The sequence below is a fragment of the Microtus pennsylvanicus genome, chromosome 10, assembly GCF_037038515.1.
Source record: "Microtus pennsylvanicus isolate mMicPen1 chromosome 10, mMicPen1.hap1, whole genome shotgun sequence".
NCBI lineage: Eukaryota > Metazoa > Chordata > Mammalia > Rodentia > Cricetidae > Microtus > Microtus pennsylvanicus.
Genome location: NC_134588.1, coordinates 34,245,789 through 34,271,063, shown reverse-complemented (window position 1 = coordinate 34,271,063; position 25,275 = coordinate 34,245,789). Strand labels below are relative to the sequence as shown.

General features: G+C 35.5%; 1 protein-coding gene and 1 pseudogene across 4 annotated transcripts in view; both read right to left on the bottom strand.

The window, feature by feature from the left end:
- Dennd1b (DENN domain containing 1B) overlaps positions 1–25,275 on the bottom strand; it is a 210,468-nt gene that overhangs the window by 78,082 nt on the left and 107,111 nt on the right. For all 4 annotated transcript variants that reach the window (XM_075988141.1, XM_075988142.1, XM_075988143.1 and 1 more), the window contains 3 exons: positions 17,911–18,011; positions 12,224–12,269; positions 7,032–7,133 (listed from right to left, as the gene is read on the bottom strand). In XM_075988141.1, coding sequence (XP_075844256.1) covers positions 7,032–7,133; positions 12,224–12,269; positions 17,911–18,011 — 249 coding nt within the window. The remainder of the gene's footprint in view (positions 1–7,031; positions 7,134–12,223; positions 12,270–17,910; positions 18,012–25,275) is intronic.
- Positions 10,093–10,211, bottom strand: LOC142859259 (5S ribosomal RNA; annotated as a pseudogene).

The following is a 25,275-nucleotide window of genomic DNA, read 5'->3' as shown; positions in this document are numbered from 1 at the left end:
ACATTCTAAGTACTAATTATAAGTGTTATTCTCACCTATCAACAAGGAAACCATTACAGAAAACCACAACTCATCAATATACAGAATTGTGGAGGCCATTCCCAACTGATACATCTACTAGACAATTCTTGAACCTAAGGCTAAGGAATCACTCCATAAGAGAGGACAGATTGTAAGAGCCAAAGGAACAGGGAGTTTCCTGTAAGATTCTGACTCCTACAAATGTAGGAAGCTACAGCCATAAAGTCTTGCCAACATGAACGCCTAAACAGAAGTCGAGTAAGAATAATACCAATAGGCATGCTAACGTGGACAGAGAAAATCCCAAGCCCTCGACCCTAGATGAAGAACTCCAGGTGATTAAGAAATGCTAAGTGGGAAGAACATAATTAACTATCCAATAGCAAGTAGTCACCTAGGAAACACACAAGTAACACTATATAGACTGAGCAGGTTATATTTATATAGAAAGAACTACATACACATGTCTATAAATGGAACCATAATTTTAAAGAGGCATACTTAGACACACTAAGTAGGCCACCATTAAAGAAGGACATGATGAACTTAGCTGTGTTATGGAAGCCTTATCTAAGTTTTTGTGCTGATAAAAATGGTATGTAAGCTTGATCAAAGTCATGTTCACTTCAGCTGTGTCAGTCCACATGTATCGGTCCTCAACATCTTCTAAATGTTAGTCCCAAATTTTGAATAAATAGGATAACCTAGTTATTTCCCTTATGACCTGGTGTAGAACCAGGCAAATGGAATAGGAACTAGGTTGTATGTACCTTACCTGGATTTCTCCTTTCTTAGGAAGTAGAGAACAAATAATGAACAGGTACCTTAACCCTGGAATTGATGCCATACCTTGAAGATGGAAGGTTCCTACAGTTCTCGACAGCTTTCCTTTGAATTATTATATAATAAATAAAAACTTATTTATCATGAATAGTTTCATTAATAGTTGTTATATGCATATATACGTGTGTGTATAATGTATGTAATAATATATGGAATGTATATACACATTCCTATAACTAACCTGCTCAGTCTGTACAATGATTCTTATATCTGTACTTTCAGATCTGGCCATTTGGTAATGAATAAAACAATAAAAAGTATGGATCAAAACTTCTGAATTTTTTGTTATGGTATTTTAAGTTGTGCCCTAATTGACTTATCACTTAAAGTAGAAACAAAAAAAGTGTTATACAAAAGCATGTGTAACTCATATGAAGAAAACAAAGACTAAACTGGCTTCTGCAGCTGCTCGTGCTGGTGAACCAGAAGCTCAGCCCTCCATGAGCTGACATCTTATAAAGTTCTGGTCAGGCCAAAAGGGAACAGCCATATTAATCCAGGGAACACTGAGCTCTTAAAACTTTGTGCATTACTATAAAAAGGCAATTTCTGTGGGACTACAAAGGTCAACACTTTATTTTCCCTGCATCTAAGCCTAGAACAGGCCTATCTCCCTGACTCAATGAACTAGGGCTGTCATGACAATCTCTTCAAGTGCAACTGTTCCTTTTCTTTATAACATCTGTCAACATCTATAATAATACCAGACCAGAAGAGCCTGTCAAAGTAATGTGTGTCTTTAAGTTGAAATATGTGTTTTCTAATTTGCCATTATATTATCAGCTCTCGGCATGATATGGGTACGCAGTACGCGCTTGATAAATACACGCTGAGCCAATGAATGCCTCAAAGAGTACATAAAGTGAGCAAAACCACCTGTTCCAGACATGATTTACCTTAACTCTAGGCTACTCGAGCAGAGCATCTGCAATGGGCGTCAGGATCATAATTCACTTCAAAGTTCACCAAGTCCTCATGATACAAGCAAAATTTAGAACAGTTCCGAGGACAACACACTAAGTATTGCATATCACAACACTGTCTAGAGTATGGGAGAGGCAAGGCTTTTCAGGAGTAGGATAAACGGTAGACAACGTCAAAGGATGAAAAGGAAAGTGCGCCATTTCTTGCCACTCCTCATTAGCAATAAAGAAACAGAAAAGAATGCTGCTAATACAGCACATGGGGAGATGAACTCTTACAGCCCGTAAAACAGGCAGCAATGAATTAACTTTATTAAGGACAAAATAGATATAAAGAGGAGAGTCCCCAAAGTTGGGCTAGCTCTTACTCAAGTGAGAGAAAAGTAGAGTTCTGAGATATTCTCAAGCACATCTAAAGTTGGGGTGTATTTTCTTTTCCCTTTCTTCATATCTAAGTCTTGTATACTGAAAATATACCATGAGAGAAAGTAGGGAAATAGTAAAATCTGTAATAGCCAACAAAAAATTTACTTTAGAAATGATCACATCTATGAAAATAATCATTTAAAAAGAATGAGTTTTCACAGACAATTAGAATTCCATCGCAGCAAGGGCTTTTCCAGTCAGGCAGGAAATAAAATGTTATATTGTAGGAAAATAGTACAGAATGTTCTGGGTTTCTTTTGTTTTTCCATTATGAGAATCAAATAAAAGCATCCTTGTATAATATACTGGATGATAACTACACAGAGATTTGTAAAAGCAAACTTCTGTGTCAAGGTATTTAAACGGTGTAACTCTTTCTCATCTGCACTCCCTCGTCCAGTGCTTACTACTCCCAAAGCACACCATAGAGCCTGGCGAGGCAGAGGTTTGGAGAACAGATGCCAGATGAGGATGGGCATGCGTAGACGTCTTCAAGGAAAAACTGAAACCAGATTCGGTTCCTCAAGTCTGTTCTAAACATTAAATGTTCTCCATGCCACGCTGTAATTTGAAGATGTACAGCATGGACCATCGCAGGCGTTTGCTGGAGGCTTCCCTGACCATTCACACCATCAGGATCACAGCAGAGCTGCGACATGCCTGGAACAGAAATCATAGTCTCCGGGCCTTATCTTCCTATAACTCTGACATTTAACTCGCTAAAGCCTTCTCATTAAATTAGAGGATCGAGTCAGTCAATTAAACATTTATTGATAAAATCCATGGCCACAAGAGATTAGTTTATATACTTTATAATTTTAAATTAATTTTAAAATCCTTTTCTAAACTGATTTACAAATAAACTCTCTTAAATGTAGCTATTTAAAATTTTAATTTCAAGTTTGTGTTTTGGAAGTTTTCTCTAGTTCTTTAGGTTCCTTGTGAGTTTGGTGATTTTTCCCCTTCATATCACAATTAAATCATTAGCATATTCCTTCAAAGGATATTTTAAAATTTCAGTGTAACAAGTGTAAGAGTTTACAAAAGAACATTTATAAAAAGTGTTTCCTAATACTTTAGAATTTACACGATTTTATACCAAAACCTAGCTATTCTATCACAGCGTGCCCCTACGCAATCATGTAAAGGTGCACAGTGGATGTCTGACAACTATACTCAACTATACTGGTCATTACACAGAATAACATGTAAAGGTGATAGACACTTTCACTAACTTTAATCATACGAAACAATTATTTTCCAACAAGAGTATTTGCTAGATAAAAATATCTTTAAAAACTGAAAAATTTTAAATCAAATATAACATGTTGCTATTCCTCTAAAAAGACAAGAATTGCAAGCTGCTTGAGAAAGAAACTGTAGCTATGTCTATCCATTACTCATGAATGTGTATCCCACTTCCTGGGAGGCAGAAAAACAAAGACCAGCCTTATTCACTACAGCTCTAGCCAATCGACAGCATACTTCCTGTGCCTCCGTCTGTCTACCAAAATAAGAACATGTTCTTTAATAAATAAGAATTATCAAAAGATGGTTATGCAAAGACCACTTGCCTGTTGTAATGAATATTCTAATACAAGTAGCTTTGTCAGACGTCAGTCAACTCTCAGCAGCTCTCATCTGTAAGACTTGGTTTAGAATTGCTGGTCTTAACATTCTTATGAGAACATACTTCCTAAATCATACTATAATTCTGATTATTAGCCTAATTTTCCAGCAAGTAAATATGTTACCTTCTTACTTTATGAATAGTAACATTTCCCAAATTATTATAAAATACTAATAATGACAAAAATCAAAATGAGTGGTAAAAGTAAGAAATACAAAGTTTTAAGTTGCTACATAATTAAACTAAGTCTGTCTATAAATATATGGAATGAGGGATTTCAATAGTTCATTTTCTGAAATTAAATGAACTCATCTGAAATTTACCCAGTTATATATAATTGAACTTGCCTTCCCGTTCTCATAAACACACCACCAGAACACTAACTTTGATTGATGGTTATTTGGCCCTAAAGTTTACTCTTTTATTTAAAATATTCCAACTACATATGTTTGAAAATGTCTACATGGCATATTACTAAAATCACAATACTTCCATATACAAGCTGTAAAAGAGTCTCAATGTGTCACTGTCTTCAAAAGTTTTTTTTATGAAATAATACCCTTAAAATCATTCCCAATAAAACATCTAGATTTTGTTTTGTTTTGATGATCCAAATCTACAGTGAAATGATGAAATCAAAAGCCAAGTGTTTCTGTCAGAAAACAGGAAGAAAGGTGGTTTTTTTCCCTCCCAAAAGGAAAACAAAGGATTCCTGAGGCATGCCCTGATTTATTTTTCCAATTTTAAATACCCTAAGAGCGGCGGAAGTGCTACTGGCGTGGTAGTATTTCTAACAGTCAATAAATCTAAAATATTATGTGTGAATATTGGAATGAAGCCATTAAGAAGATTACAGCATGCAACGCACCAGAGGGTCCACAGGAAAAAAGAGCTAGTAATTCAGGACAACTGTGACCACTGACCTCTGGGCAGCCGCGGCCACTGGTCAATGTGGCACAGTAATAGAGTGCACATGCACACACAGTCACCCGGCCTGTGAGCATAATTTAAATGCTTTGGGGGATGCTTTCAAAGGGGCCTCCTTTTAAATCTCAGTTAACTTACTAACTAATCAAACAATGCCAATAGTGATACCTTTCAAGCTTCAAAAATGTGTATTAATGTAAATCACACACAAAAATTCAGTTATCATTCAGGATTTTATCAGATCTTATTTAAAACATTGGCCATTTTAAACTGTGTAGCGCTCTAAAGGGCAGCCTTGAAAAACTGATGAAAATGAGAACTTTATTAAAGATGAGATGAACAATTGTCTAAAATATTTTAGAAAATCACCACGACTTGAAAAGACCTCTTATTTTCAACACAGCCCTTGCTCTATCTCAGAGCTTTTACTCGCCGAGTCTTCAGCCGTCGGCACGTCTGTGGCCTTCAAATGGCAGCACCTTTGCAATCTGCCTGCACTAGAAGCCGGTGCTCCTTTTCCAACATGCGCACAATGGCGGTTAGCTGAATGTAGTGCTAAATCAGAGCACACCGCTTCTTTTGTAACCTCTATGTGTATCCGTACATCTGTGAACGTCGCTTAGCATTCCTATACATTTAAATCTTAATTACAAAAAAAAAATCTACAAGCAAAGTACTTCTCAGTTAAAAGGGATTCCCACTATGCTGAGACTTCAAAGGCTCAATCCAGAGAAAGGCAGAGTTTCTCTCAGTCTTCTTTTTAGTAAACATAACAGTAAAAAATGTGTATGCCATAATTAAAATGTTTTGAAAAGCTGGATTCTGTTTTCGTAAGGATTTCTCCATCCATTGAAAACTACTTGGATGGATTTCTAGATACATAGTATATCCTTAATAGCAGTCCAGTCTCTGCAGAATTCATGACGAAGCCCCCGGCTGCATTAAGCTGAGAGAAAAACAGTTTCGGCTGGTCTGAGTCTGGATGGTTCACACAGTTTTACTGCAGAGAATACACAGCTCAGTCTAATGAGCTTAAAGGTCAGGGACTGGGCTGGTTATTGATAAGCGTAAGCATTTTGGCTTTGATATTAAATTCCCATTTTCCTATCATTATCCATAGGAACAATCTAGGCTAGTACTAATGTATTATTTAAACTTTAGAGTTTTAAATTCACCTTCTAAAACTCCTTCATAATGAAGAAAATAGAGAAAAATTTATTGCAAAGTTTACTTTCAATTCTCAAATTTTAATAATGTTGAGAAGAATGAACACTTTGAGGGCTTCTTTTAAAGAAAGGAGATATTTTAAACTTATAACTATGTTATAAAAACATATAAATAGTCATCAAATATATACAGAAATAGCACAAGTTTGCAATTTTGCCCTTTATTAAAGAACACAAAAGCCAACAACGGCAATTTTACATAAATTATTTAATAAGAAATACAGAATATATCCCATTAAAACACACACACACACACACACCATCCACAAGATCAAAGACCTGAAGAGAACCGGCACTTAATTTATCAGCTTTACAGACAAAAGACAGTTTTCATTATTTCAAAAGGATCAGATGTCTTTTATGACAAACTGGGTTTGCAGTTTAATTTACAAATAGAATTCGAAGTAAGCATTCTTTGCTCTGCCAAAGGAGATGACAAACTGTAGGTTTTCATTCTTGTGGCCCTCAGCAGGACAGGAAAGATTAAAATAAAACTGAAATAATTTAGAGAAAACAAATAAATGTTTCAGAAAGTTGAGAGAGATCAAAGCCAGAATTCTCTGACCCCAACTGTACAAGCATTTCTTATTATATTGACCAGTGCCATCAGATCATTAATTAAAAGGAAAAGCGCTGGCAGGTGGCAGGGAAGCAAAAGCCGATAATTGGCCCCTTCTTCTTCTTGCCTTCAAAAACTCTCTCGTTCTTTTGCAAGACATGCCACCAGGCAGACAGAATGCCTACTTTGTAATACAATGATTAAGACGAGATGAAGGGACTCAATGTTAAAGAAACTCTGCGTAATGAATGCATCTAGCTTTTTAATTATGATCCCGTTTTTACAATAAGGAACACGGCATTCTATTTAAAACCTCAACTGCCAAAAGGTAAAATATTAAAAATAGAAGCTACATAGGTTCTTCTTAAAACCCTTGTATAGACCGACTTTAAAGGCTCAGATACAAAGTGGAAAGCAGTAACTTGAGGGTCCACCAACAAACATTCTTGCTCACCACAGACATCCCTTGGACTTACCACATCACTGGGTAGGTTGCTCAAGTCATTAAATGGTGATTCTAAAGTGTTTGTGTCAACATTTAACACAACAACATCTTCCAATGATTTATTTTTCACTTTCTGTTTAAAAAACACAATTATGAAAAGATCTCATTATATCTTTTGTACAAATTTATGATGCGTTTGGAAACAAAAAATTATCTTAGTGCAGCTTGGAAAAATTAAAGAGGGAAATTCAATATTATAAAATAATATAAACAACTTTGCTTTCTGAGAAAGGAAATTTAACTATAATGTATCCAAAATTATTTGATTAGAATGCTTGGAGTAGAAAATTTCCTCATCTAATACCAATTAAAATGGCTGCCAAACATTTAGCACAACACTTATAAAATAAGAAGAGGTGCATAAAAATATAAAAGCTGTAGCTTTTATCATTTCAATGTCAAACTTATAATACGGAAAATTGTTTCCAGGGTCAACCTGGTTTTAGCATGAATACATTGGCGAGAGAAATAAACTAATAATGATGACTATAGTACTGAAGTACATTTTATGTAAACAAATGTCCCCATATGGCCACACCAATGTGCATCCATGAGCAGGACTGGAAGTGAAATGAGAAGACGATGCAGAGACTACTAATATGTAATTTGCCAATTATGTCCTCATGTGAATTCGTATGTAAAGAGCAACATTTATAATGCCAGCATTGGGAGGCAGAGGCCATCCCGGTCTAGACAGTGAGTTCTAAGACAGGCAGTGTTACACAAAGAAACCCTGGCTCCAAAAAAAAAAGACAAAATTTAACAATTCATCAGATTGATTTATCTTTCCATGTTGTTGGAGATTTAGTAAAATGGTATCTCAATAGGTTTACAAATAGGAAAGTTATAAAAATCATATCAAAATTGTCATAGCTGAGAGAGAATATAGTTTATTTTCTGTTTCACATACCTACTTAAAACACCGAACCCTACTGTGGCAACATTCCTCAGGGTAATGATGTACTCAAGCAATGAAATCCAGCCACGAAATCCAGAATTCCCCTTCATACAGGCCAACTGGCAGAACCGGAAGGTGGTAATTTTGGTGGAGCACTTTTAGTTAAGTGCATCAATATAGTTCTGAAAAGGGGGAGGTCTCTCTAAGTATCTTTGGCTGTCTTGGAATATGATGTAGGCCAGGCCAATCTTGAACTCACAGAGATCCTCTTGTCTCTGCCTCCCAAATGTTGTGATTAAAGGCAAGCTCCACTGGCTAAATGTTTCAATTTTAAACTAGTTTAACCAATTATTTTCTTACAAGTTGATTCAATTAAAGTGTCCTTGATCCATTTTGGATTTCAAATCTTTTGAGTATTCAGATAAATGTTAAATTTCCTACAGAAATGATGACTGGGGATGAAGAATTTCTATGGGTTTAAAAATCTAAAACATAGACTGTATATTCTCAAGGGATAATGGATCTAAAATCCGTCTTGGAAAAAATATTCCAATGAATAAAAAATCAGAATTAAAAGATGCTACCTCTAAGTTATTATCAAGAAATCATTCTGGTGATATAAATGACATTCTAAAGAGATGTCTAAAATTAAGGTCATTTCCTTTCCTTTTCCTGCAGATGTTTAAAAGGTCTAAATGCATAACTCGGTCATCATGCGTATTATCTATAATTTTAATAACAATTTATAAGCAAAACATATGTGCTATTTGCTTAGAAAAAGTATGTCATAATATGATGAGCATTTAACTTTCTGTGATGTTCTCATGCTGGAAAAATTGATATAATTCAGAAGACTAAACCTCATCTTTTCCAATGGGAAATGATTTGTTCAAATACTTTCAAATAAGAACTATTTGCCACCAAGATGTTTTTGATGACATTAGAACAAAAGACTGAATAGTATTAAAATGATATGTAGACCTTTTGAATTGTTTTTCACTTAAGGCAGATATTGACTGAATATTAAATTTTGTTCAAGGGACCACTCAATAAAAGTTTAAAAATTCTGTTCATTATTAATAAATAAACTGAAACTGAAATAGAATAAATCTATATAAGCAAAAGGGGAAGTAGGTTACAACTTAACTATCTGAAAATGCTGATATTAGCACTCTATTTCTTCTGTCCAAATCAAGTGTTAGCTGTGACTTCCTGACCGAGGCATGCAAGTCAGAAATAGAACTTTTCCTCAGTCTTATATTTTTAGATCTCATATGTTTATGGGGTGTGCTGAGTGTGTGTCTCTTACCCCTGTACACACTGCGGCTATGTATAGTATGCTCACTAATGTACTGGAATGGCTCAGGGCAGCCAGCACAGAACCTTACGAAAGGGGAACAACATTGCAATTCAGAGTCTGGTACAGATGAAAACAAACAAGTTCACCCTTGTATCTGCAGCTTCCAAGTTCAGTTACACATTAGGCAGCACTAATTTCACCCTGAAGGCTGGGAAAATAAAACTGGTTTTCCTTATTTCAGAAATAAATTTCTTCTTTGAAAAGACATGTTTTCATCATTCTTTACTCACAATTATATAAAAACAAGTGAAAGAAAGTTTCAAAGAGCATTAATTTCATGCTTTAGAACTTGGAGAATTTTATATAATTAGTAATATTAGCTGAGACTCTAATGACCAAAAGGACAATAGGTCTTCTTTATTATTTTCCAAAAATAGATGCAATTGCTAGACAAAGGCAAAAAGTTACTCAGCGCTGTCTTGTATATTAACTATGGAAAGGTCTAAATTCCCTTTGAAACATATATTATAAATAAAATGAAAAAATAAAACTATTAATTTAAAACTGTTTGATAGTGACATAATGAAGAATGAATTGTCATCTCACTGTAGTTTACGTGATTCGCACCTTCTCCTCCCTGGCTACACACCGAGTGCAGGCTAACAAACAAGCACATCACTGAAGGCGCGCACACTTCCCACACTCTAATCCAAGTGGCCACTGAAGCTAGAATGGCCGTTACTTTCAGAAAGTAAAAAATCTGCTTCCAGAAAAGATAGAGGGAGAAAATCATTTAATTTTTTTTATTTTTATTTTATTTTATTTTATTTTTTTTGGCTACAGTACCCAGTATTCCCAGGCAGTCTTCCATCCAAGTACTAACCAGGCCCGACCCTGCTTAGCTTCTGAGATCAGACGAGATCAGGCGCCTTCAGGGTGGTATGGCAATAGACCATTTAATTATAAATTTTCTAAGAATTATTTTAAATTTAAAATTTCTTTGTAAGTCGTTAATAAGTATGTGATAAATTAAATGATATAGCTAATGTACTTCCTCAATCATCATAATTGGAAAAGGCATAATTTATTCATTTTAAAGATTGTAGAATGGGAGGCTGGGAGGAGGCAGAAATTTTTTTTTCAAATAAATAAATAAATAAATAAATGAAAATAAAGATTGTAGAAACATTCTACACACCCAAAATTAATGTAAAACTACTAGGTACTCTCTTCAATTTTAAATTATTTTCATCTCTATAAGTAAATACATTATAAAATTCTGTGTGATACTAATACATTTAGTTACGGAAGTCATGAAAATCAAACTGTTACTTTTAAGAAAAAAAATACAAACAAATCATTTCATGAAAGTCAATCTACGAAATTCAGTTTATCTACTTCCTGATCTAATCACAGAGTAAATATCTATATGCTCATGCCTCATTTCATACATTGTATCCTTGGCTTATAATAGTTTCTTAAAATTCATAAAATAGAAGGAGTCACAAATTTATCCCACTGAGACTTCAATATTAAAAACGTGTTAAACCTACTAAAATGCATTAAAATCTATACTTCAGTAATAATGGAACAAAAGAATTATTGCTATTGTCCTAGAATTTTCCAAAAAAGGGGGGAGCCCCAAACTTGAGAACATGTACAATTAAAGCTCTCTCAGGGATAGGACTCTCTTAGTAAGAATCTTCTCTAATCATAGGAAAGACTAGTGTTGGAATTAGCAGGAAAATCACACCCAGTTCATCAGTGTGTTCATTAGCAACAGTGCTGCATTGTTTATGTTACTCTGTACAATCAGCAAAAGACAAATGTGTATGCTTGAAACGGACATCAGCAAGCACACCACCACTCAGTTGGCTCAAATCTCATGTTTTAGCCTTTTGGTAATTTATACGTCGTTTTTTTTTCCTTTTTTCCTTTTCCTTTTCCCCTCCCTTCCTTCCTTCCTTCCTTCCTTCCTTCCTTCCTTCCTTCCTTCCTTCCTTCCTTCCTTCCTTCCTTTCTTTCTTTTTGGTTTTTGTTTGTTTTGGTTTTGAATTTAGTTTTTCGAGACAGGGTTTCTCTTTATAGCACTAGCTTTCCTGAAACTTGTTTTGTAGACCTGGCTGGCCTCCAACTCACTGAGATCAGTCTACCTCTGCCTCCTGGGTGCTGAGATTAAAGGTATACACCAATGCACACACATGTCAATGTGCACATGACATGTTTTCTGCGAATCTCATTGACTGCAACCCAAGTGTTTAAAGTTTAAGAAGTTTCAGTTTAGGAATAAAGGAAGCAACAAAAATCATTTTGAAATGTGATAACAGTATAAAAAGAAAAATAACTACTAAATTCATCTCTAACAGCAGGACAGAAACTTTGAGCTTAGAAAAGTCTACACCTGATCTTCTCTTTAGTTCTACTTGGCATGGAAGTCCTGGCTGCCTAGCACTGTGGGACTCCTTTCTTAGTCTCTTAAGGACTAGCCCCACAGGAATGACCTACCACACTCTATTTAATAAGTTTATCACTATTATGTTAAACTCACATTTTGACAAATCAGGTGACAAACTGGAAATAATGAAGTCGTGTAAAAGAACACTGACTTGGTGACTCATTAGCACATAAAGTTTAATTACAAAATATTGTACTAAAAGTGAAATACAAAAAATCTCAAGTTGCAAAAACTCAGTGGTTCATCAGGGAACGATTTTGGTATTGAAAACTGACCACATGACTTAAAATACAACCATTTCCACAGGTTTCATGCCACCACAGGGCAAACAAGTAGACTGCACAAAGTGAATGGATTTCATTGGCACCTTCTGAAAATGACCCCCTACATACATCCATTATGTCAATCTAGTACATCCCAGCATTAGTCAAGTAAGCTTTAAATAAAACTTTTACCCATTATTTCTAAAAAAATCAGTTTCATAACTATCTTACTGAGAAAGATACTTACCTCTATGAGACTGGAGTGTATTCCAATCAGGTATGGCATTGGGGCACTAAATTAAAAATATATATGTATGTATATATTCATATTGTTCATTAAAACTGAAACAACACAAAAGCAATTCAAATGCTTAAAAACTAACTTCTAGTGCTCAGTTCCACCATTAGATGTTACAGATACCCAAGAACAGTCAATATATAAAAGTTGTATTTCATCTTATAGGCCATTATTATTTAATGTTTGCTTATATAAAAACTTGAAATCATTTATTATTAAATCAAAAGTTCTATGCCTAAATAAGATGTTTTATTTAAGAAGATTATCAAGGTGTAGATTACACTGAATCATTTCCATGTAATTGACAGCAAAAATATTCTAAATAATCATCCAACGTATCTAATTTCTTTTATATACACTCCTGTTCAATTTGATTATGTTATTTTAATGAATGTCGTGGTTTCGTACCTAACGAGTCACTCACTATTTACTGTGTCGGTCTACCCTGTTGTCACTATTCTAGAACCAGTGACGTAGGCATAACAAGTCGGCTCTGTGCTCCTGTCCTCGTGTTCCTGCAGGTTCATTTCACTTTCATTCTTACTAGTATAATAATTTTTTTTTCAAGGCAGGGTTTTCCTGAGTATCCTGGCTGTTCTAGAACTCACTTTGTAGACCACACTGGCCTCAAACTCACAGAGATCTGTCTGCCTCTGCCTACTAAGTACTAGGATTAAAGATGAGCACCATCTTTGCCACTAATATAAGAATTTTAATAAAAAATTTTCAAGTCTAAGAACAGGTTTGAATTAAGTATTTAAGACCACAATTTTTGGAGCATATCAGATCCAGGCCCTTGGACAGAAACTTAAATATGGTAATAAACAATGTTGTTGGGATATATTTCCTCCTGGACCTTATGCTCCAGCAGAAAATAAAGATACTAAATCATTTTAGTATATAACATATGAATTAGGAAAGTGTTAGAAATAGTTGTTAGTAAATACAGGAAGAAAAGTATTCATCTTGAAATCTGAAACAAAATAATCAACAGAAAAATATGAGGACAGACAGACGCCTATGAAAATAATAAACAATATGAGAACACATAACTACTTTTTAGAATCACATTTTTGGGGATCCTTCCATAGCTACCTCTTATGTTTAACACCAACCTTTTCTGCTAACTCAAATCCTGTTTCTCGAAGGTTTACATAATGCTCTGAACAGTAGGGTCACTAAACAGAATTGCTCAGGCTCCCGGATATGAACTTCACTGCAGAGAAGCAGTGAGAGATGATGCTAACAGATACCCTGAGTGGTCTCAAAGCATTTCACAAAGTTCCGAGTACAGTCAGTTAAAGATGACTTAAAATAGTCTATATATCCAGAATCCCAGAAACCATGAGTCATGTTGTTTCTCATGACTATGTACATGCAGATTTCATTACTGTGTTAATTCTCGCTCCTAGTTGTCTTTGCTTATTGTAGCCTTGTTCTTTTTCATTCTTTTAAAATGTCTATACAACTGAACATCTGGATGGCATTGGTGTGATATTCTGTAAGTTTCACTTGACTATTTACATGCCTTGATTTCCTTAGGAACTAATGGATTTTCTGCCTTAAGAAGGAAATAGAAACAAGTGTGGACTGCTGCACTCTGGCTGGCAGAGGGAAAGCTGGTTATTGCTAAGTTCTTGTCCCGGGGTTCCTTCTACAATTCCACACAAAACATAAAATGCAGATCACTTCCCAGGGCTCCAAGCACAACTTTGGGCAATTGTCACAAAACAGCCAGCCAACTCTCAGTATCTTAAATATACCACATCCATCAAACATCAAAGATAGTATCTTAAAAACACTGTGCGAACTTCCAGATCCTCTGAGGTTTACAGTATTTTTACCAATGAGGTTTATAATACCAAAAAGTTCATAGTATCTTAAATTCTAAAGAATATTTTAGTAAGCGTATTAACAAAAATATTCGAGCCTTGTAAAACTAAGAAGTATACCCATCTTACAAATATTGGACAAACACTGAGGAAACCAGCATTTCATAAAGCAAAATTCTAAACTAACAAATAATCCAGAAAAAAAAAAAACCTCTGAAATGTTTCTGAAAGCTACTTGCAATCTGAGATACAAATAATATGCCCATATAAATTAAGCTAGAACTAAAATTATATAGTAGCAGGCTTCTATGACAAATTTAACAATGTATCAACTCAAAAGTCTTTCATGGGATCATTGAACATGGCTGTATAGTCTATTTTTTTATAGCTAACTTGTAGCAAATTTCTAAACTTACAGATTTTTGAACTGAAAATACTAGAAAATAATTTTCTAAAATCATTATGATATTTGACAGAATACAGTGTTTATAGATTCAAATGGATAAGTGTTTCTTTCCCACAGAACTGTACGTGTGCTATTGTGACATAAGCCAATCTCACGGAAAGTCACTCTGCAATCCCAGCTGGAATAGCTATTCTACTTTGATGAGGGTGTTAGTACATCAGTAAGTGTTTAATGGTGATAAAGATGCTCCATTATCCATGTGTAAGGCTGTCTTCAAGCCCTACTCTCTGTGATATTATTTGGAAAAGACAGTACAGACGGCTCTAAACTATTTCTTCTTTGTGGTAGAATCTTTAAGCAAAATTACCCTTTTTTTTCCTTCTTAAGCTACTTGTAAATAAGCTTACCTAACATATACTATATTACATCAATCACAGTAGTCTGAAAGAATATAATTTTTTATTTAATTTTTTTCTTAGAATCTAATGTTATAGTTTCAAAGACATAATCTAGACTAAATGACTTACTTAAGCACTGCTTGAGCAGATAATAATCTATGATAACCTTGGTGGCCTTATAGCCACACATACTCACTCCTACATGCTTATGGGTTCAGACAGTTTTGAAGTGTCTGACAATAGATGGACCATACTCGAGTGCTGTTGCTTTGCTTGAGTAAGAGGAAAACACGGATGCTATCGCTTCCACCTAACAGCTTTCCTGAACTGAGCAAGAGTGCTGTCCACCCAGATCTCTCTGAGTGATTCTGCTATAGCAATTATAATTAGTATAATTATAATTATACTATACTCGGATGTGTGCATGAAGGTGTGCAGAGGTGTGTGTGTGTGTGTGTGTGTGTGTGTGTGTGTGTGTGTGTATTTCAGGAAATAAATAAGTAAAGCTTACTTATTGAATTACATAGTATAGCTTTCCAAAAAGTGGTCACTAAATAATGGAAGGATGGGTGGTAGGTGTATGGATGGATGGATGGATGAACGGATGGACCAACCAACAATGTAATAAAAGTGTCAAAAGAACAAGATGTGCTATTCATCTATGGTCACAAGAGGGCATTATGGTTCGCCAAGTCTATGGCACATCCCTAACACGAGGTGCAAACACAGAAATGTTTTCTTGATCCACGAATGGTTCAGGATTTTCAACATCCCAATCACTCTGAAAAGTTAACCAAGATAGATGCAACCTCCCAAAAAATGTGGCCCCATTTGGAACTAAAGTAAGTTTTTTGTTGTGGGAATAACTTACATTTTTCTTCCTTCAGCATGTATCAGTATGATCCTAATATCAAGGACGTAAATGGAGAATGGTTTTCCCTAGGATACTGCTTAATCTATCATATTTTCTACAATAGGATGAAGTCACATAGATGGATAGAGATCCTTTAACAAAAACTGAGCCAATCATATGACTTTAAGGCTCAGAAAGTTTTCACACAATTCCTTGTTTAGACACCACTGCTCTACTCTGAACCAGAGAATACTGGCATGGAGGTCATCGGAACTTGTCCTAAACACTATTTCTAGCATTAGAATCAAGCAAGCAATAAGAAAGAAAGGAGGGGAGAGAGAAGTTCCTTACTTAAAGTGGATAACACTTTCCTTACTTAAAGATTCGATAACAGGGTAAAAAAAATATTTCTGGAAATAATAATACTACATGGAATTGAACTTAAAGGTATGTTATTATAAGAGGTCAGAACAGTTTATATGTTATTATAAGAGGTCAGAAAAATTATGAAGCAAGTAATATTGCAAAATGTGATTCTAATCATATAATTAGTTCTCAAAATACTTTAATTGTATAATGCTTTTAGAAAAGAGATCTTTAAAATAAATGTCTAGTTACAGAACGTCAACGTAAACAAACTGCATTCTCTGCCTTGAAGTAGGAAAAATATTTTAAATATGCTGGTCAAAAGGAAAACTCTAAAATTATAACAGAAAAACTTACTTATTGATCTGGCATTATACTTAGATTTGTGCACATTACACTTCATAATATAATTGAAGTACATCCTGCAGGCTACAAAAACTATTTTTCCTTTCAAGTTCTCCAAGGTAAGAACAGCAGTGGCGAGTCACTGCCTACCTACTTCACAGCATGAGTAATACTGTTGCTCCATATGGAAACACACAGTATAGCAGTGTAATCAATCTGGACAAGTAGAAGCATTGTTCTGAAGAAGGCTAGTCCCAGAAACTTAATAAAACACCTACCACTCTTTGCATAAACATCGCATATTTAAATAATCAACAATCCTTAAGGAAATAATGAAAATTTTAAATAAATATATTAATTCAAAAGGACTTTGATTTTTTACTAATACTAGCTTTGATATAAGAAAATCATCGATGCAAAATGATTTCGGTGTCTGTGTCTGTTTGCATCTGTGTGTGTGTTTGTATCTGTTTATGTGTATATCTGTGTGTGTCTGTATCTGTGTGTGTATCTGTGTGTGTATCTGTGTGTGTGTGTATGTGTGTGTGTGTGTGTAAAACATGAATTTATACAAAGGCATGATTCAGATAAAAAAATCTCAACAAATTTCTTGAAAATTAACTATGCCTGCAGGTTATTACATGATGAAAACAATTCTTTACCCTCGAATACCAAAACTACAGCATTGGGGATCTAGTTCTTGAGTGGCTTCTCTAGACACAATCAAAGCTTCGCTTTGGAGTCTCCTCCTTGTCTCGCTTTACTATAGAGAAGCCTTGCTAAATTCCAGTCAGAGAGAACAAGGAGGCCATTGGCCATTGTTCTAGTTTCTAGTGGCCTGATTGAACTCAGATTACTGAGCTCACTGGGAGCTGTTTCTAAAGCCAGCCAGTTCTCACAATTGCTCTCACACTTTCCACACTGATTTTCTTGGTTGCTTTAGGCACACTTTGCCTCAGACCAGACTCTCAAAATTTCTTGTACTAGACGCAATCACTTTCACAATCCTGTTTTCAGGGTGCTACTGAGAAGAGAGGAAGTGAAGGAAAAGGGTGTCTATCACAGGCAAAGGTATGAAAGCTTGTCCTCAAAGAGCCAATAGGATTATGGGTAGATTTGACAGATAAACACTGATACCTGGGATATTGTTCTCTGACACTAAAGCCATTGTATAATCTTTGAGTCACAAAATAAAATTGTATTTCATACTTAAATATCATTTTCCTAAATGACCTCAAAAGAAATTTGCAAAATTTAAAGAAATACATCTGCCAAATCTAAATTTTTATTATCTTTAGAATGAACTATTTTAATGCATATAAAAATGTTCTTTTATACTTAAAACTTATCTGAGAGTCAAGTTTCTGTGGTTTCTTTAATCTATACAAGACTCTAATGGTAAACCCAGGTTGAGGGGTCTGGCGAGGCCGGCTTACCAGCAGTAGTCCAGCAGGTGTGGAGGAAGCACGGGGATGTAGATGTGCTGCCAGTACATCGGGTAGAGCAGAGCGGCCGAGCCGTGGAGACAGGCGGTTAACTAAAATTCACAGAGAGGGAACAATAATGAGGGGCTGCTGACCCTCTAAAGAAAAAGGCATGTTCAAGGTATCAGAGATGAGTGATCATCATAGGACAATTGACACAGTGACATAGCATACACTGTTTTTACCAACTCCACATGTAAAATTCTGTGTCTCTACGGTCCTTCGGAAAAACACACACACAGCAAAAGAAGTTTCTTGGGAATCATATGCAGATTTTATATTCAAATTGAAAATATAGTTAAGGTAAAATTTTGTACCATAAATAAAAGTTGAAGTGAAAAAATTAGTGAGTCTCTTAGAAAATCTTGTAGGAAATGACAATTTGTGCAGCACAGTTTGCACATCACTCAGATTAATACAACACGATTAAATATGGAAAGAAGAGAGGCTGAAAGCTCCTGAGGGATATCATTAGGGCAAATTGCCAAAGAATGAAACATGAGCCAGTCAGGAGAGTCTGGAAGCTGCAATAATACCAGGGGACTTGAATGTTCGACAGTTGGAGCTTCAGTAATGTGTGAACTGTGGGTTATGGTATCAGGAGACTCTGTTCACTGACACATAGAATGTCACTATTGACCAGCGAGCTGCCCAAGCTTGACAGCTGTACTATAGGAAGCCAAGTATATCATAATTTCATATTTAAACTTCTCATTCCAGATTAACATTTTGTTTCCTTAGCTTTAGATCACAGCGGCTGCAATTACACTGTTACTATTTTAGAGGTAATTGCCATTTTAATTGTTGTGTTTGGGCAAGCAGTTAATTAAAATTTTTTAATGCCTAACAAAGGGATACCACTTTTTTTCCCACCTAACTAATCCTCATTCATATTTCTTTCTGAGTGGCTTTTTTCTTAAAAATTACTATAGTTATAAAGTATATTTTTGACTGATTGAAGTAGTAATTAAATCAGTGTTCTTTTTCATTATTTTAAAGTTTCACTATCATCTCTATTTCAAGGTTCTCAATTAAGCCATTTTATTTAACTTCAAAGTAAGAATTTTTTTAAAAAGTGTACGAAAACACATTACAGACTTCCCATAAAGAAATAGCTCCATCTTTTTTTTTAAAAAGAGCTTAAAATATAAACACAATAACTACATACAAAACAACTCATGAGCACAGAGGAATCAAAGTCTCGCTAACAGCATCTTTCTTCTACTTGCAAGTGCAAACAGGCTGCATTCAATTAAAAAATTAATTAAGGATTAAGATAATGTGATCAAAAATAAAAACACTACAATTTTCAATCATACAATATTATGTATTTTCCAGTCAAGTTATTTTGTCAAGGTTAGGTGACAGACAATGCAGTCTGACTCACATTTCCTACCTGGTACTGACACAGGATCCCAGTGCCTTGCATACAAGCTCTGTTAGTCTATCACAGCACTCTTTCAATAAATGATACTCTTAATTCCTTGATTACAGCAAACATCATGGCACTAGAAATCTTCAAATCTGTACATTAAACAAGTACAGATCAAGTATCTGAGGAGGGCACAAACAAGCTGGAGAGCCTAGACATGAAGCTGAGCTCCATACTGCCCAGTTCTCCAAGAGCTTTCAGACACTGAGAACGAGGCTTTCCAAGGCTTTCTGGGAAAGAAGTTATGTCCCTCTGAAAGGCATAGTCATGTACTTCCCCACACGAGAACAAGTGACTTTGTAGCATTTCATTTAAAACTTTAGAAAGGGAAGCTTTCCTTTATTATGGAGAAAGCCATGTGAGGCAAAATGAAACGCTCATCTCAAAATGAGGAGCTGCCAGGAGGGCAAGATTTCACTGAGTTCGCAGTGCAAGGCAGTCACCAGATGCCCTGGAGCCACGCCTACTCACGAGCTGGGCATCCCTGAACATGTTCCTTGACATTCACCAAAAGCAGCAGCATTAGGTGGCAGGAGATGGACTGGCTTCTAAGACCATTAACAGCTGAGTCAAAATATCTGCACTGCCCAGTATTTGGCAAGTGATATTAGAGGAGAATTAAGCCAAACAACCCTTGGAAACTTTCAAGATAAGCAGACAGAGAAGAGGAAAATGAAAGAATATACGACAATCTCTTTTTCACTATTGTCTGCCTTAAGAAACCATACTGCATCACCTGGATGAATAAGCTACCGTGAGGCTTATTCATTCACGATATATCAAGTTCAGAATTAGGTGGGTCACTAAGGAATTAGACTTTCATAATAATCACAATTTTGATTAGAAAATTGAACTTAGATTTATGAAAAAAGAAAACTAAAGAAGATCTGATATTCACTATTCACCCAGTGGTACCCAAGAGCTATGAAATATAAAAGACTGAGAAATTAATATAGCATGAAGTTGAAGAAAAGATAGCAAAATTACAAGTAAAGAAAATCAATTATTAAAAAATAACTGTGACTAAGAAACTAAACAGACATGTTGTATGACATCTAACACCTAGTTTACCAGTCACAATCAGAGCTCTGAGACTAGCAATCTGCGTGGTCTGATACCTACTCACATCACCTGGTCTCAGGTTCCTGATCTTTAACATAAGAAGTGTATAGTAGATCATGTGTAAGCACTGTCTGTACAGGGCAAACACTCTACTTCTAGATGACACCAATTTTAGTATTTCAAATTCTTAGTAAAAGATTTTTATCCAACCCAGATGGTTCATAGTATATACAGTCTACCAAATCCAAAGATTAAATATAAATGTTTTAAAGCCTATTAATAACTGTGAAATCAGAAAAATCATAATATTTATTTGCTTATGTCAACAACAAAAAATTAGTACCTTTTACATGCTATCCCACATCCCACTAGACAACTAGGACACAATTCTGAGCACACGGACACCCTGTCTCCATGAAGCTTACATGTCTCGGGAAAAGCTAACAAGAAAAATATCATACCTTGCATGTTGGACATTTTTTTCTAAAATACCCAAACCCCAAAGTCCTCCCACACTCTTTTATTTTTTAAATGCCAACATGATACTATGTGGAAAACTCCACAGCTGATCTCACATAGCAGGTTCCAGTCAAAATGCATGTGCACAAAAAATATTGTTAAATAACCTTCAGGTTACATGTCCAAGGAAGATATGAAACTTGAATGAATTCTGTTTTTATTCTGATCCCATACTCAATATATTTCATAACATATCTAAAAATATTTTAAAATAAAAATAATCCAAAACACTTGTTTCCAAGAATTCCAGACAAAGAATCATCAACCTGTCAGAGGGTTTTATGCTATAAAAACCCTACAGCAGAGTAAGGGCAGAAAAACAAAAGCTTTTCTAGACAGAGGACTGTAGAATAACTCTGATGGGACCGAACTGAACTCAAATCAAGTAAGAGAACAGACTATCGTGGAACTGGGGAGAACATCCTCAGCAAATGAGACACAGTAATCAAAAACCTTGCCACAGAAGGGCACACAAGTCTCTCCACAGAGCAATGGGGGGCTGTTCAGAGAAGACAGAGCAAGTGAAGGAGGCCAATAAACGACATCAGGCAGGAAGTGCAATCTGTTGGAGGGTACATCAAAGATTCTACATTTCAGTCTATATCAGGTCTTTCCACAACTTTAAAAAGAGTGGGACTCATATATATGCAGCACTAAAAATGTTAAAAATAAGAAAAGAGCATTGTTACGTGTTTTCTACCAGTAACATTATGTGAATTAAGAAAAGGAAGAGGAAATATATATATATATACACACACACACACACACACACACACACACACACATACATACTAATAATATATGTGTGAATCCCCAATGACTCATGTCCTCCATTATACTACCATAAAACATTTATTAAATACTTAGGCATAAACTTACAAAGTATGCAGAAAAACTATAGAAGGAAAACACTTTAAGCCAATAATGAAAGAAAGACAATAACTAAATAAATTGGAGTTTAGCCCATGCTTATGAATAGAAGGCAGTATTTTCAAGATATGAACTCTTACAAAATTGATCTACAGAGTCAATGCAACCAAAATCCCAGAACATTGTTTCCTGTATTTCAATAAGCTGATTAATACCTACATGAAAAAGAAAAATCCAGAATAGTAAGCATATTCTTGAAAGAGAAAGGCAAAGTTGAAGGATGAATACTTGTAGTCAGAAGCTACTTGTTTGTTCCTGGCCACTCATACCTGAAATAATCGCATAGAAACTGTATTAATTAAAACACTGCTTGGCCTATTAGCTTAAGCATATTTCTAGCTAGCTCTTACATCTGGAATTAACTTATTTCTATTATTTTATATTTTACCATGAGGCTCATGGCTTGCCGGTACTGGTGCATGGGCATATTTCTCCTCCAGCGGCTACCTGTTGTCTCCCTGACTGCTTACTGTCTTCTTCTCCTCTATCCATTTGGAATTCCCTCCTTGACCTATTCTGGGCTGCAATAGGTCCAAAGCAGCTTATTTATTAACCAATGGTAATAAAATGTATTATTCATATCATGCAGAGGGGAATTCCAGATCAGATACTATTTGGTTTCATAATGTGGGTGTAAAGCTGCAGTCATGAAGACAGGCTAACATTAGTGAAAGCATGGACACAGCTACAGAACAGATGTTCCAGAAACAGACCAACAAAATAACATCAACTGATCTTTAACAAAGAACCAAAGACATTCAAATTAAGTAAGGGAGGTATTTTCAACACCTATTATTAGAACAATTAGACAATGGAACACATTAAAAATGTAAATTGAGGTAAGTCTTAACATCCTTTACAAATTGTAACTCAAAGAGATCACAGACCTAAATGTAAAAAGCCAAGTTACAAATATCAGAAAGATAATAGGAGAAAAATCTATATGCCCTGGGGCTTGACTTTTAGACATGACACCAAAGACATGATACATTTCAGAGACTTGAGAAGGTAAAATTAAAAATAAATGTATGTTCTAGGAGTTGAGGGTACAGCCTGACGGCAGAATACTTTACCCATATGTGCAAGGTCCTTGGTTCAATCCTTAGCACCATAAGAAATAAACATACAAACAAAAAGATAGAAACTTATTCTGGAAAATATTAATGGTGTGGAAGGAAGGGAGAAAGAAAGTGAGGACTAGGGCACTGACTAGAACAGTAGTGAAAGACACGCCTGAGAAAGGGCTGCTGTCACACTTAAGCAGAGTTCTAGACCTCAGCAATAAGAAAACCTATTAGACACAGGCTTAAGACCTCAACAAACTTCACCAATAATATACGCAGATGGCAAATGAGCATGCTGTCACACATCACCAGGGAAATACAGACTCAAACAATGCATCACTATCTCTACTGATGGCCAAATACCCCAACACTGACAATGCTGGAAACAGGTGCCGCCACAGCAGCTTCCGGTCATTTCTAGTGTGGATGCAAATGAAATGGCCACTCCGAAGGACAGTTTGGTGGCTTTGTTTCCTTTTCTGAAATCCTTGTTAAATTAAAATAACTATTTTACATTTCATTCTCTTCTCTATTGTTCTAGGATGGCATGACAGTTTATTAGAACTACAATAAGAAAATATTTCAGAATAGATAATTTAGAGGCATTCATTATCAGAAGTCTGGAGGCTGAAAAACCAAGCCCCAGAGCTGGCAGGTTCACTGTTTGGTGCTAAGTGGGTACCTGATCCACAGGTGGCAGTGAACAGACAGCACCCCTGCACCTCTTAAAGGGCACTAATCCCATTCAGGAGGGTTCTCATCTCATACTTCAGTTTCTAACAAAAGTACTGTTTCACTGACAAGTCTACGTATGAAAGCGGGGGGATCCCATTCAGATACGTAGGACAAACTCTGATAGCTCGTTCCTGAAAATCCATTCTCCCCTCTTTCCATCACAACTAAGTTCGTGGAAAGCTCTAACCATGTCACTGCTAGTCACTGTGCTAGCTAGCTTCTTTCTCATAAATAGCCAAATGACTAAATTTTTCTTGTTTTCAACCTTTAGTGGATTTTTTTTTTGTCTATCAAGAAGCCAAAGCAAGCCTTTTATCCACATGCTTTACTGGAATGAATCAAACATAAATCTCTACCTTCAAGATGCTAATGTTTTAATTTTCTTATACAATCCATACTTACTGTAACATTCATCTCTGCCCAACTCTTGGATTTACCTAACTGAGAAAAGATCAGGAACTAAGAGACCACAGAGAAACATCATTTTACTGGCTTGCTTGACCAGCTTTCTTACACAGCCCAGGTTCCCCAGCTTAGGGATGGATGGTACTGACCTCAGCAGACTGAGTACTCCTACATCAATTAACAACACGTCAACAAGCCAATCTGATGGAGGCAATCCCTAATTGAGACTCCATCAGAAAATTGGCAGGTGAAACTAACTAGGAGAATAAGGGGTTGTTTCTGCATTGGCAGATGAAATGGCTCCAGGCCTTTAAAAGACCGAAATGCCACTAAATCTAAATGCTAAGAAGGGTTGATCACTGGGTGCAATGACAAGACTCAGCAGACAAAAAGAAGAGGAGGCACAGAGGACTAGAAGGGGAGCCAGCAGCGTCTCTCTATATCTCCTGATACTTGTCTCATAAGGAAACTGAATGAAAACATTCAGGAACAAAATAACAAAACTCCACATCACAAACTTGGAGATCCTTAATGAATGAGAGTTTGTATCATTCTACCAACAAAAAACTTGACCATCTGAGGTTCTAGGTGAGTATGAAAATAGAGATGGGGTGGACAACAAGAAGCCAAATGTATCAATTATAGGATCAGTTATAGGAATAAGAATGGCAATTTCATTGATGGAACAGATGGAAATGGATAGTGAATAGAGAACAATTTTTATTGAGGGAGAGTCCTACACTTTCTACTTAATACTATATGAAAGCCAAAAGAATCCCAAACCAGACCAGCTCATATATTGAACGAAAAACAATATTTCAATATAAGTTAATGGAACTCAAAGGGTTCAAAATTTACTGATACTTTTTCCTCGAGTCATTAACACTGAGATCAACTTCCTTAAAAATTAAAATCCTGTAGCAGGAAACAGATACACAAAATTCATTTATTTAAAAAGACAATCTACATAGAACTCAGCCCCTCATTCATAAAACACAATTTTTAAGTTAAAAATTATAGCTTAATTTTAAAAAAATTCAAGCATTTTATTGATGATCTCAACATCAGACTGTGGTCAGGGTCACAGGTGTTTGGGAATAAGAAATGATGGAAGTAGTTGAAAAAGCAAAACAGATTTCTTTTTAAAGTATTTAGAGTCTTGCAGATGGA